Source organism: Egretta garzetta, unplaced genomic scaffold (assembly GCF_000687185.1).
Source record: "Egretta garzetta isolate BGI_Z169 unplaced genomic scaffold, ASM68718v1 scaffold188, whole genome shotgun sequence".
NCBI classification, from domain to species: domain Eukaryota; kingdom Metazoa; phylum Chordata; class Aves; order Pelecaniformes; family Ardeidae; genus Egretta; species Egretta garzetta.
The window spans coordinates 4,064,247-4,077,205 of record NW_009260622.1 but is presented as its reverse complement, the minus strand read 5'-3'; the positions used below and the strand labels follow the sequence as shown (position 1 = coordinate 4,077,205).

At 46.5% G+C, this 12,959-nt stretch overlaps 1 protein-coding gene across 1 annotated transcript in view; it reads left to right on the top strand.

The window, feature by feature from the left end:
- LOC104132164 (somatomedin-B and thrombospondin type-1 domain-containing protein-like) overlaps window positions 1-11,903 on the top strand; it is a 14,051-nt gene extending 2,148 nt beyond the window's left edge. Inside the window, exons 2-6 of the mRNA XM_009645413.2 lie at window positions 2,388-2,478; window positions 3,231-3,425; window positions 4,324-4,402; window positions 6,187-6,363; window positions 11,588-11,903. Coding sequence (XP_009643708.1) covers window positions 2,388-2,478; window positions 3,231-3,425; window positions 4,324-4,402; window positions 6,187-6,363; window positions 11,588-11,705 — 660 coding nt within the window. The 3' untranslated portion in view covers window positions 11,706-11,903. The remainder of the gene's footprint in view (window positions 1-2,387; window positions 2,479-3,230; window positions 3,426-4,323; window positions 4,403-6,186; window positions 6,364-11,587) is intronic.
- Window positions 11,904-12,959: the final 1,056 nt, after the last annotated feature.

Sequence of the window (12,959 nt, the reverse complement as noted above, 5' to 3'; positions counted from 1 at the left end):
TGGATGCTGCGCGCTGGTACAGGACAGAAACGTGAAACAGGACGTTTCCTGAGTGAGTCAGAACCCCCGATCCCTTTGCCTCTCGTGGATTGAATTATTGGGGATGGGATCAAATCTGCTGCTCGTGTTAACCTGCACGTCCCTGCAAAAGGCATCGACAGCTGCGGTGTGCGGCTGCAGCTCCGGCGTTTCATCTGGCGAGAGCCCCCCCAGCAGTGCCCGTGTGGCTGGGTGCTGGCATCCCCGGGCAGTGCCGCCTTCCCGGGGAGCACTCCCTCCACACAAGTCTTCTGCTGAAGTGCAGATGTGAATTAGGGAGATAAGTTATATTAGTGAGTGGTGCAATCTCATATTCCCTCCCCACAAACAGCACCCTCAAGGAGTCTTCTCTGCTCACATAATGCCCTTTTTTCTTTTTAACCTGCATAGCTGTGCCTTAGCAGAGTTTTGCTCTAGGCAGATGGGCAGACGTTCCCGTGATTTAATTGCTTTTTCCTTTCAAGAGAGGGTGGGAAATTAGTTCAGTCCAAAGTGATTTAAACAAGCTATGTCTGCGAATGAGGGCAGGCTGTTGGGTCTGCAAACCAACAACTCCCGAGTGCGGCAGAGAGCAGCGAGCATCAAAGTGCTGCCCACAGGATCCCCTAAACCTGCCTCGCCTCCGCCTTGAGGCAGGGCGCCCCAGGTCTGCAGGGAAGGTGCAGCTTGGCCACCCTGCTGCTGGGGCTCTCAGGGACTGGGGGTGCTGGTTGGTGCTGGATGCCCCAGTGCCGTTGGTGTCTGAACACGGGTGGGCTGTTGGGCGCTCCGATAGTGCTGCTGCATCCCAGTCCCGCTGCTCTCAGCAGTCGCCTGGGAATCAGGAACCCTTTGTGTCTTTCTTCATAGTACGGAAGAGTACTAAGAAAAATGTGTTTGCTAGGCCCTTGTTACCCATCGGGAGGCGATAGCGGAGGGCAGTGGCTGCTCCCTTTCTGTGCCGGGCACTTTGCCCCGGTACCGGTGGCTGGCAGCGCTGAGCTCTCCAGCCCGGTGCCATCCTGTGGCTCACCAGAGGAATAACAGCATCTCGCTTACGGAGGTCTGGTAAAGCTGGTTTTGTGAAGATGAGACATTTCTGCATTATTCCTTGTGATTCATTTGTGCTGGATGTAGAGGATCCAGTTCGGCTTTGACTTACGTTGTCTACGTAGCCGAGCCTTTTTTCAGTAGTTTTCTTTCTCCTGCCAGCAAAGAGCTACTTTATCAAACTGATTTGTAAAGTAAAATATTAAGGCAAAGACATTAATATCTGACACCAGACAAAGCTGGAGAGAGCAGACTATTCCAAATAAATCAGATGCACAAAAGGATTATGATGTCGGGTAGTGTACAGTCCAATGCACTGGCTTTTTTTTGTGCTGTATTGCTGCATATGCAAAATGTCTTACTTAGATAATTGATTTAATTCCTATTCTTTGAACAGGTTTAAAAGCTGTTTGTGGTGACTTTAGACAAAGAAGAAAAGCAACAGCGTTTGAAAGATCTTCCTAAAGTTTTTGAAGACAAGGGCAGTTTCAAATGAGGTTACCCTAGTAATTAGGGATTATCTGTGTTCCATGGGAGAATAAATTGAAGTATCAAGCTTGAGCTGCTCAGAAAGGCTGGGATCTGCTACAGCGTTTAGCAGCTTGCCTCCCAGTGAAATCAGTGGGACTCAGGCTTTTGAATGCTTTTGTAAATCAGAGCGCGAAAGTCTGTCACTGTAAGGTGCTGAGCATAGTGGCTCTTAATGGATTTGAAAGGGCTCATCCGCATCTTTAAAATTAGTGATAGATTAGTGGTGGAGCTGGACTCAGAACTGAGGAATTCCTCATGCCTGAGCATAAGTCATGGGTCAAATGTTTCTGTCCTTGTGTACTTTGCCTCTTGAGCACTCACAGGGACTTTGGTGGACAGCAGCTTGCAGGTGCAGCCCTTCTCTTAGTGTGCGTCAGGTGGTGCGTGCTGGTCTTTAGCTGGTCACGGTGTGCGTGAGGCACCCAGTAGGTGAACCAGCAAGGTAGGAAACCTGGTAAGACACCTATTCGCTGGTACAACTGGAGTTCAGTGTCCTTAGAGGTGCTGGCGTGGTGTATTGTCATACACTGGCCCAGCTCAGTCACAAGATATAGAAATGCAAGGAGAGGGACTGTGGCCAACTGAGGATGTGCGGGGAAAAAAATCATATATGAGTCTAGACTGACCTGCAAGTGTTTTTCTCCAAAGGTATTGTTCTTGATGGTTAGGTTGTGTTGGTTAAGTACATCTGATCAAGTATATCACGGCTGTGGTTCCAGGTTGCCTTTGAGAAAGACCACCAGGTGAATGCTCTTGTGCTTAAGTGATTCCTGTGTTATTCTTGATAGGTCTCGCCAAAGATTCAGTCCTATGAAACTCAACTATGGGGCATGCTCATGGGGAAGAGATCACAGAAGGGGATGTGTGACACAGGGGTTGGTACCGACATGTTTCAGACTGAGTGGACGGGATGTTGCATGCTGAAGGAAGACATTTCTTTAGCTGCATGGAGGCCAAAGCTTAGGAGTTTAGCACCGTTGATACTACGGGAGGGCAAGTAGGGATGCTCAATGATTTGAAGATTTTTTGAAGCATGACTTAGTGCAGGTTCCCAAAATTTAAAGTCATGAGTCGCATCCTCAGAATATTTTGCAATTGGTTCCAACACGTACAAAGCGGAAGCTGTTGCATTTCATTTTGATTCTTGAACTCAACTCCAGCCTGCCATGCAATGGTCCAAACTCATCACTTGCTGGTTGTCATGTGCTATTACATCTCACAAGAGAAGTCAGTAAGATTTCAGGCCTTTTCTGCACGTAGGGTCTACCACATCCTCCCTTTCTCCTGGTCGTTATCCTGCTCTTCCCCTGCCACTCAATTTGACCTCATCTAATTTTAAAACTTTTCTCAATTCATCCAGTGCAGGTCCCAGTTTGCAGGGGAGGCATGCAGTGGTGTAGGAGAGGGAGGTGACTGGCCCCATGTAGACTAGCCTGGATGTCTGGGAATTACCTGGGCAGGTAATTCCCAGGGAGCAAAGCTACTGGGAACTGCCCAACACACCTGTGGGACAGGTGTGAAATAAGGCAGGTTGTACTGAACTATGTCGAAAAGTGTATTTTCTGGAGAAGGCACGTCACTGGCATAATTTCTGTAACCTTCCACCTCTCTATTTGTTACTCTTCCCCCAGTTGTCCCCTGCGTCGTATCTCAGTGGAGTGTCTGGAGTGGCTGCGCAGAGCCTTGCAAGACAACGTATCGTGTTCGGAGAAGGCACGTCATCCAGGAGCCCAGGAATGGAGGAGAGGCATGCCCTCCTCTGGAGGAGAGGGCTGGCTGCGTGGAGTACTGGACTCAGCAAGGAACAGAGTGCAAACAGTCCCTGAGTAAGTCCACTGAAAATGTAAGTGTCTGGGTAATCGGGGGGAGGACTCTTGGCTGGGTCAGCAGAACTGATCTTTCTTTACTGTATTTGAAAAGAGTTGTTTTCAGACACCAGCATGTTTGCTCTGGCCTGTCTGCTGTAACTGAGACCTGAGCTCTTCACACAGGGGCTTAGAGATGTCCTTCCCGGGACAGTATTTGAAAGTGGTGCCTGCCATTTGCTGTGAGCTGCTGTGTTTCAAAAGCTTGTTGCAATCTCACTTATACAAGTGTAAATCTCTGGCAATTTTGATAGAGTTGGTAGATTTATGCCTGTTTAAGACTTCTGTAAGTGGGTGTTGAGCACTTTTTTTTCTTTTTTTTAATTTATTTTATGAGTCATCTGCAAAAAGTCATGAAGGAACAATACCCGTCAAAGGCCAGGTATGACTTCTTTGCACTGGAGCAGAGTGCAAGCAGAGGAGACCTCCAACTAGTTTGTTCAAATCAACTTTTCATGGCATACCTTCACCGATTTTTCAAAGAACTGCCTGTTGGTTTTGCTGGTATTTTGGGGTCAAAATCTGTCCAGTCTGGATGTTGACTGCAACTGCCTTCTTCAAACCTGTCAAGAGTTGGTATTAAGTGAATATTGCCTCCCCTCTCTGTCTTTTGGGTGTGCCTGATAAGTAGGATTACTCTGCTCAGGCAAAAATCTGGCAACAATACAGATTCTCTTTTTAGTGAATTGGTTGATGGTCACGGCTAATATGAAAACACAAAGTTAGAACTGTTTTTGTCTCCTGATGAAGATAAAACCGTATGACAATAAAGGCCCCTCTTTACTGTTTTGCAGACATAAACAGCCTTAGTGCAGCATTGCCACTTACGCTATGTACTCTTTTTCTTTGATATACACAGTCCCAGCATTAATAACAACAGGAGGGTTTGGAAAAGCGAGGAAAAAAAGAGCTGCAGCTGATGGCAATGAAAGAAGAGGGTAAGTTGGAAGCTGAGCACAGGGGGTCAGTCATACTCCACCTTCAGCATCTCTCTGGTTGCAGTTTTGGGCCCAGCTTTTTGCTGATCAGAATTGGCATTTCCCAGCAGAAGGGCAGCACTTCATTAGAGCAGGGTGTTGCTCTCCCCTCAGCAGCAGAAGTGCCTGCAATGCATCTGAAGGTTGTGTCTCTGCCTTGATGCAAGGCCAGTACAAGACTGAAATTCAGCTCTTTGTTCATGGCATCACTGCTGTTTAAGGTTGTGTGATCAAAAAGCCAAAGACAATTCACTTCAGCTCTTCCCAATGTGGAATCTGGTACGGTTTGCACTTTTTTACATAAATGGGATAAATTCTCAGGGGGCTGAGTTTGCTATATTGTTGCATGGAAAGCACATCCCTCTCCCATTTCAGCTCTCCTCGGCTGTAACACTGCCTGTTTTCCCCTGCAGCACTGTTGCATAGCACGGGTACAGGCAGGGTTGTGCAGAAAGCTCTGTTGCATTTTGCCTTTTGAGACACAGCCATCTCTGTGTGTGCTGCTCTGCCTCCGGGCTGGTGCCTCAAACACAGGGGAGCTGGCATCAGCCTTCCCAGTCCTCTTCTTTTCCAGCTGGGGTCATTGCTAGCAGTGACACAGTGCCGACGGGAAAGGTTTCCATGCTGTAACGCCTCATACACAGCTTTGCAAGCGAGTTATTCCCCAGGGGTTCTTACTGCAGTCCCTGGTGTTTTGCTTGTTTCTTGTTGAGAGCTGCCATTCCTGTAAGCACTGTATGGAGTTTCCCAGAGCGGCTCTTGCAGCATGAAGCAGCAATGCACTTGTTGATTTATTTCCCCATGTGCTGTTATACTTGTAAGTATTTCTATAGCGTGTGGCTGCATCCATCCCCCTCACTTAAGTGTCTGAAGGAAAGAGCATCTGTTCACCCTGAGCCTCCCTTGGGTTCCTCATTGGTTGAGCCTTCTCCCTGTAAAATTAAAAAATGTGAGCACAGCTCTATTGTGTTCCTATTTATCCTTGTTCTTTCCCTCAGATAAGACAAGGAAGCAAACTGCTCACATGGTTCAGTGTGATACTTGAAGGTGTCTGGAAATCCCCATGATGACTGATACAGAACCAGTCTAGACTAGAACCCAATTCGCTGCTGTGTTTATAGACGATTACTGAACTTCCTTGGTTTTCCCCTCCAAACAAGGCCAGTTCTTTTTGGCTTTTCTCTCAGGTTTGGTTAAAATCAGAAGCACAGAAAAGACTGAGCAGGGCAGAAGTGCTGTATCAATCTGGCAGCCCTCCCACTGAGATATGACAACCTCACTCTGTCTCTTAGGAGGGAGATCATCATAAGGAAAACTTTTACAGACAGAATCTTAGCTCTTGTCTCAAGTTGCTCTACAAAAGTCATTATAAGTAACTGAGAGTAGATGATGGAGAAAATGTGTTTCTGGAAACAGATACCAGGCATGGAATCAGAATTTTTTTGGCTTTAGTCAAATGCTTGGCCAATATGTGTCTCTATTTGTAAAAACAGATGCCAGTAATATCTGATATTTTTTGATATGTCAGTTGAAAACACCAGCAGAGTAGTTTTATTCCCCATTTAACCTTGTCAAAATGCAGTTACGCCACATGTTCTGGTTTTTATGACCTTGGGCGTGGAGGGGGGGGGTTGTTTGCTTTTTCTTTTTCTTAATTAATGATCTACGGTCACCCAATTTAGTCTGGCTCTTCCAGGGTTCTGATCTGGTTATTGAGCTAACCTACTTGGTTATTTTGGTTGCAGGTACTGTGTTGAATTCCAGCTTGTGGCCATCACGCCGGGCTGCTTGCACAGCCACCACTCGTACACTCACTGGATGCAGTATCTCAGGGAGGGCCACACTGTCTGTGTGGAGTGTCAGCACCCAGCTTTAGACTCCAGAAGTCTACATTGTTATGGGGATGGAAGTGGAAGCAAAAAGTAAGAGTTTTAGCTTTTGTTTTCATGTTGAATGTTTCATTCTTCTCCCTTGAACTGTTTGTCCCAGTTTCATAATGTGCTGCACGCAGCTTTCTGGAGCCCTCTACATTTATTAACTGGTCTTTGTTGCATACCATCAGTTTCTTACAGGGATGAAATGACCTGGTGAAGCTCATGTATTAAACCAGTGACAGAGTCAGAACTGAAGTGTGGGAGTACCTGCACTTAGTCTGCTAAATCTCACTGACTTTTAAGTGGCACAGTTGTGGAGTTTTTTTGTTTTAAAGACACTCCAGCCATGCTTCTAAGGTTTAAAGTCCTGTCAGATGTCAAATAAAACCAAATCTGCTTCAGATTTTTAAGCACTGGGGATTTTTTTCCTACAAGTGACACTTTATGAGTACTTCTGGCAAGTGGCAGCTGGCTTAGGGACTTGGGGTATGTGCTGGCGCCTGACGTTGGATGGAAGCACTGTTAGATCTTTGCACTTTCAGCATCCTTTCCCTGGAAAGCTGAAGAAGCTTTGGGGTGATTGATGGGGACCACCCAGGTTGTACAAATTGAGCAGATTCCAGCGAAGATGAAGGGAATGGCTTGAAGCTGTGAAACACATCTGTGGCAGAGCCAGCAACAGAAGAGTCCTGGCTCCCAAGTCTCTGCTGTGGTCACTAGAGGCACAGCTTCTGCACTGCTTTTATCCTGATACTCCTAACCCCATTAATAGTTTATTAAAGGCGTCCTCTGAAACTGGTTAGCAGCTCTGCCTCAGAAAATCATTGCCCATTAGTGCTGGGCAGGAGTATTTTTAAAATTAATATAGATGTTGAAATAAGCACGTTCATTTGAATTAGAAACTCTAAACTAGGATTGTCAGGCCTCATGCATACAATGCATTGCATTACCAAGACTGCCAATAATGGCCTCTTTAGGCAGAGCTTTTCTCAGGCTTTTACTAAGAGGAAGCCACGTTAGTCTTTTCCTTCCTTGCCTCAGCTCATTATGTACAAAGGTTTGAAAAGCTTTTGGATAAAGAAGAAAAAAATCTTAACTGGTGTGGCCAGGAGTAGCTCTTACCTGCATTCAACATGTAAATGATTATAGAAGCTTACAATAATGTTATTTTACTAAAACCCTGGAGCCAGACGGGAACATCAGATTAAGTGAAATAAAAAATATATTCAGGAACTCATTTCCTCATTGGGCTGCAAAAAGAGGGGGGCATTTCCATTCGCCTGAGCTTGTGAACAGCACTGTATGTGGAATGGAAGGACAAAGAAAAGGGGACTGTGTCCTTTAGGAATGATGATCTGATCATCATGTCCTGGCAGGCTGAAGGCTGGAGAGGGGAGTGATAGTGGAGTTGGGGTGAATGGTGGCTGGTTTGCTGCAGTCAGGACTCAGCCCATATCTCAGCAGATGGTTTAAAACCATCCCAGTTGAGCAGAGCCTAGAAATTGTTCCCAGAGTCTTGCTGCAGGTCTGTAAGATGAACTGGTGGGTCCCTTTCATTATAGGCATGTGAGAGCCAGTGGGGAAGCCAACTTTTAACACAGTGAGCTTTTACTCCTCCAGCGTTACTGCCTATAATGCCAAATGAAGTCATGTCTATGGCATTTTCTAGGCAGGTATGAGCTCTCTGTGTGTGTGCCAAGCTGAGGTACTGTATGTGTTCACTTGGGTTCATTGCCAGGGTAGTAGTAACAGAAGCTTGGAGGACAGGCAGGGCTGGCCTGAGTGGCGGGACAAAGCTCCGTTCTACAGAAGGCAATCGAGATGCACTTTAAGCCTCCTTGAACCAGCAGTGCTGAGCGGCTTTGTCAGAGATGAATGCGTGACTGGCAGGTGGCACGTGAATGATGTCTCTGGTCTGCAGCTTCCTCATCTTGTGTGTGTGTGCAAAGCCTCCCTTATGTTTCATGTGGATCTTTTGGATAACTCCCATATATCTCCTAGATAGGTAACCTCCAGGGCAGGGTCTGGTGTTCTTTACCAGAAATAATATACTACTTTTACCATGTTGCATGGAGGAAAAATCTGACCTCTGTGATCTCTGAGAAGAAATTGGACTGTTGGTGGGGACACAGCCATTGAGTGGCATGAGTCTGTGAAAGGCTTCTGCCTTCTGTTAGAGCAAGTGGCCATATCTGAGCGTGTAATCTTGCAGTGCTCTGAGGGGGTCGCATGGTGCGCTCCTCAGGCTGGGATTCACTGGCCAGACATGGAGGGCATAAATGTGGTGCTTGTAAAGAACGGTGGAAGAGGATGGGAAAGCAACTGCTGCCCTGAGAAAGAGGATGATGGGAGGCCAAGGCTGATGCCAGAGCCTAGGATGCAGCACGTATTGAGTTTGCCTAGATCTCCTCACAAGTCTCTGGCTGTATACTCAGTTCACCCTCATTTTGTATTTTTGCTGGTGTAACTCTGCCAGGAGACGTGGACGGTTTGTGGTAACCTCAGAGCGGTGGTTGTGCCGGCTGGCCTGTGCCATCGTGCACTGGCCTGGGTCTCTGGGGCTGCTGGCGGAGGCCGTGCGGGGAAGCTGCACAGCTGCTGCCGTCCCACCCACGCTGTGCCTGCGCTTTGCTTCTCGCCCTGTCAGTTCGGCAGCTTGTGCTAGCGTTCAGTTCAGTTCCCCAAGATATTGTTCCAAGAGTGACTCTCAGGAAGGAAAACATCTGACGGAGTTTAAAATAAACTCAGCAATGCTGGTAGATTTTGATGAGTATTTCCTAATTATCTTCTTGTGTCTAAGTGGAGTCTGGCTTATAAAAGCTTCAAGTTAAAGAGGGATGCTTGTTATCTGTGCCTTCCACCTGTCTCCCACTCTGTAGAATATGCTAGTTCATTTTAACCCCTGTTATGCAAGCTCAGGAGGTTTCCCAAAGTCGTTGATTTATGGCCAGATCTGTGGCCATCAGGTGAGGCTAGCTGGGATAATCTAGCTTGCATTGGCTGCTTTCTTCCAGAAGGGTTTGAGATAAACAAGGCAGAGCACCAAGCTGGGAAATTGATCTGTTAATTTTGGATCGTCTTCAGAAAGACCTACAAATCAAGCACAGACTTGACATCTGTGAAATTGTTACTCAGCCTGTGCCTAGGAGGATCGGCTGCTCTTCATCATCTGGAGCAAGATGTGGCGGTTGTAGCACATAGATGTCCAGACTGCAGCAGTTTACGCCCATGCTTATGGGGCGGAGTGAGAGAGAGGATGGATGGAGACTTGATTTATAGCAAAGTAGGTATTTGCTTTCCCACCAGCAAGATGAGAGTAAGCAAGTTTAGCTTATGTGTTTAAGGAGTAAAACCTTTTAAAGGTAAAGCTGCAGCCCAGAGTTCTGAAGGGTATGAGACTGCTCTGTGTGCAGCCTGCTTTACTGGGGGTCTTAATCCTCCCTGTGCAGATTCTCGTATTTTGAAATGACCCCAAGCCAAAAGAAAAATACAGTGAGCCTTTTCCAACCATGTGTGATACCTAAAACCCTGCTCTGGAGCATGACATCTCATTAAACCAAGGACAGGGTTATCTTTGCAGAGCTAGAGCAGTAATTCCAGTTTCCACAGAACTATAAACCAAGCAGAGGTTAGGGGTCTGTTGGGCTATTCCGTGGGCAGCTCTCTGCACAGGGCAAGCGTTGAGCCATTTGTGGTTGTGATGGGTTGACCTCGGCTGGATGCCAAGTGCCACCAAGCCGCTCTGCTCCTCCCCCCTTCAGCAGGCACGGTGTTTAGATGGAAAAGAAAAAAACTCGTGGGTCAAGATAAAGGCAATTTAGTAAAAGAAGAAGCAAAGGCCATGTGTGGTAGCAAAAGGAAAATAAGATTCTGTTCTCTACTAACCAGTAGGGGGTGATGTCCAGCCACTTCCCAGGAAGTAGTGCTTCAGTACACATAGCGGTTGCTCTGGAAGACAAAACGTCATAAAAAATGAATGCCCCCCCTTCCTTCTCCTTTCCCCTGGCTTTTATCTCTGAGCTGACATCACGTGGTATGGAATATCCCTTTGGTCAGTTTGGGTCAGGGGTCTTGGCTATGTGCCCTCCCAAGATCTTGCCCCCTCCCAGCCCACTGGTGTAGGGGGGGAATGTTGGAGACACAGCCTTGATGCTGTGCGAGCACTGCTCAGCAGCAGTCAAAACACTGCTGGGTTACCAACACCTTTCTGCGTACCGATAGAAAGCACTATGAGGGCTGCTACGAGGAAAATTAACTTCATCTCAGCCCGACACAATACAGTGGTATTTGTGCTTCTCCAAAGGTCAGGGCTGGGACACACTGAGGTGAGGAATTCCCTTAAACCACTAAATGCTAAAATCTGGGAAGGGGCACAGTGCTATAGCAAAATCTGAGTTTCTGAGGCCTTTAGGCCAGCATTGCTTGTGCAGCTGCAGATTGTGAAAAATGGCCTGTGGATCTGTTTGGTTGTTTTAATAGGATATTTCTCTGTTCAGTTTTGGTCAATGTACTGATGGACAGCTTGGGAGGAAAGGAGTGGGTGAGTTGGTTGGTTGGTTTTCTGTCCTCTACGTAAGAGGCTTGTGAGTAACCTCGTTCCAACATGTGCGGGTCTGGTACCTCCAGCCAGCTGCCATCCAGAAGCTGTGTTAGTGTGTAGTTCTTAGCAAGGTGGAAAAGCTTAGGCAAGTGTTCCACTGAGGTGGTTATCCAGAGATGCTCATGTCTCTGCACTGCTCACCCAGACATGTGCTGTGTATTGCATGCTAGGTACTTGTTCAGCATCTTGATGGCTATGGGTGGCAATAGAGCTCTGCCTGCTGTGAAGGAGCCTGGTGTTGTAAAGAAAAATGGAGAAAGAGGCGTTTTGCCCACTTTGCAACCTGTCAAGTGTTTCAGGAGGTTATGGGGATGTTGGTGTGCTTTGTGAGTTGTTGCATACATCACTGGGCACCTTGAGGGAGTGTTTCTATGAATCCTTTTGAACTTAACAGCTACCATATGTGCTGCTCTGGGTTCTTCCAGTGATTGACTGATTCCAGTTCTTGACTGATTGTGGCTTTACTTCACACTGTTATAATCCTATGGGGATCACTGTGGTTGCCCCTTCTTTATAGCAGTAGAAAGGCAGAATTGGGTCCATGGAGTGAAAAATCAATATTGGCAAACTAAATGGGATTTACTGGGTGATTTAAGCCCTCATTGTACAAGTGACTTCCCTGCAGCGGAGGTGCAGCACATTAACTTTCTCCCTCTTATGATTGTGTTTCAGGAATCAGCTGTTGCACTGGCAGGCAGTAGGGAACCCTCAATGCAAGGGAACCTGGAAGAGAATTCGCCAGCTGGACACTTGCTCCTGTCCTTCTGTTCACAGCTTCTTGTTCATCTAACTTCTCTTGACAGTCCCAGCAAGCGAGCACTGCGATGGCTTGTCTGGCACAAACGTGCAGCAGCAGTAGGAACCACAACCAAAACAATGACTTCTCCATGCCAGAGGCTATGCCACTTGATTTCAAGAGGTTGCTGTCTGCACTGGGGCATCCAAAATCCTCTCTGTCCGTGTGTACTCCTTGACTTTCAAAGAAATCAGGCTGCACCTGAGAGAGGCCTGCCTGACCCTGATGACTTCTTGCAAATTCCCTCTTTCTTGAGAGGAATGAGAATTCACCAAATAAGAAATTGGACAAAAAAGGCCATATGAACTCAGATTTAATTATTATTTTTCCAAAGTCTCAATGAAGAATCAACAATGCAGAATAAATTAACTCAAGTGCCTTCCTTTCACGGCAACGGCACTTCTTTATGGATGCTTCCTGCTTGTGCTTATATAACTTTTACTTTTGTTTTCACCTTCCCTGGTCTCATCATTTCATACTGATCCTCGGTCTTACAGACAGTCGATCTTGCGCTGCTCAGATAAAACTTAGAAATGAGCCTGTTCAAATCTGTGTGAATAGAAGGTACCAGGGATAAATGGGCCCTTGGACTTCAGGTTTCAAGGAGCATCTCCAAGTTGCCCAAAAAGGCAGGGCAGTCCTGGGGCTCTCAATTGGAAGTCATCCCAGCTGTACCAGGAGGACTAGCTATAGCCTTGTATTTTCAACTGGAAAATATTTGAAATATTTTTTTTTTATTCTGCTGATTTGTATTCATACTTTTCTATAAATGAAAATAAAGGTGACTGGAGATGTTCTCCCAGTGTCTGTCTATTGATTAATCTGTGCAGTGCCATCTTTTAGTGCCTGAACCTGCCTAATCCAAACCTGTCAATCTTGCCACTGACTCGTCTGTTCCAGCAGGTAAGACAGGAGGAAAAGTCAAGGTCAGTCACTGCTGTCCAGTCCTACTCAGGATTTGCAGGTGGAAGTCCAGCACCATGACCTACCGCTATGCAGAAATGGATGTGATATTTCTTTTGATATACACGCAGTTCTGAATCTGCTTTAAATAAAATTACAGAAAGGACTTGCACTTTGTGGCAAAGCAAGGCGGTGAGGAGCGTCTAAGTAATTGAATTTGTCAAAACCCAGGTAGTGGCTGGGGCTGGCTCCAGAAGAGAGTTTTAATGCTCAAGTCTGACTCTAATCTATATTTAGATCATGAAACCCATCTAGTGACCATGTTGAGGGTCCTTCAGGAAAATA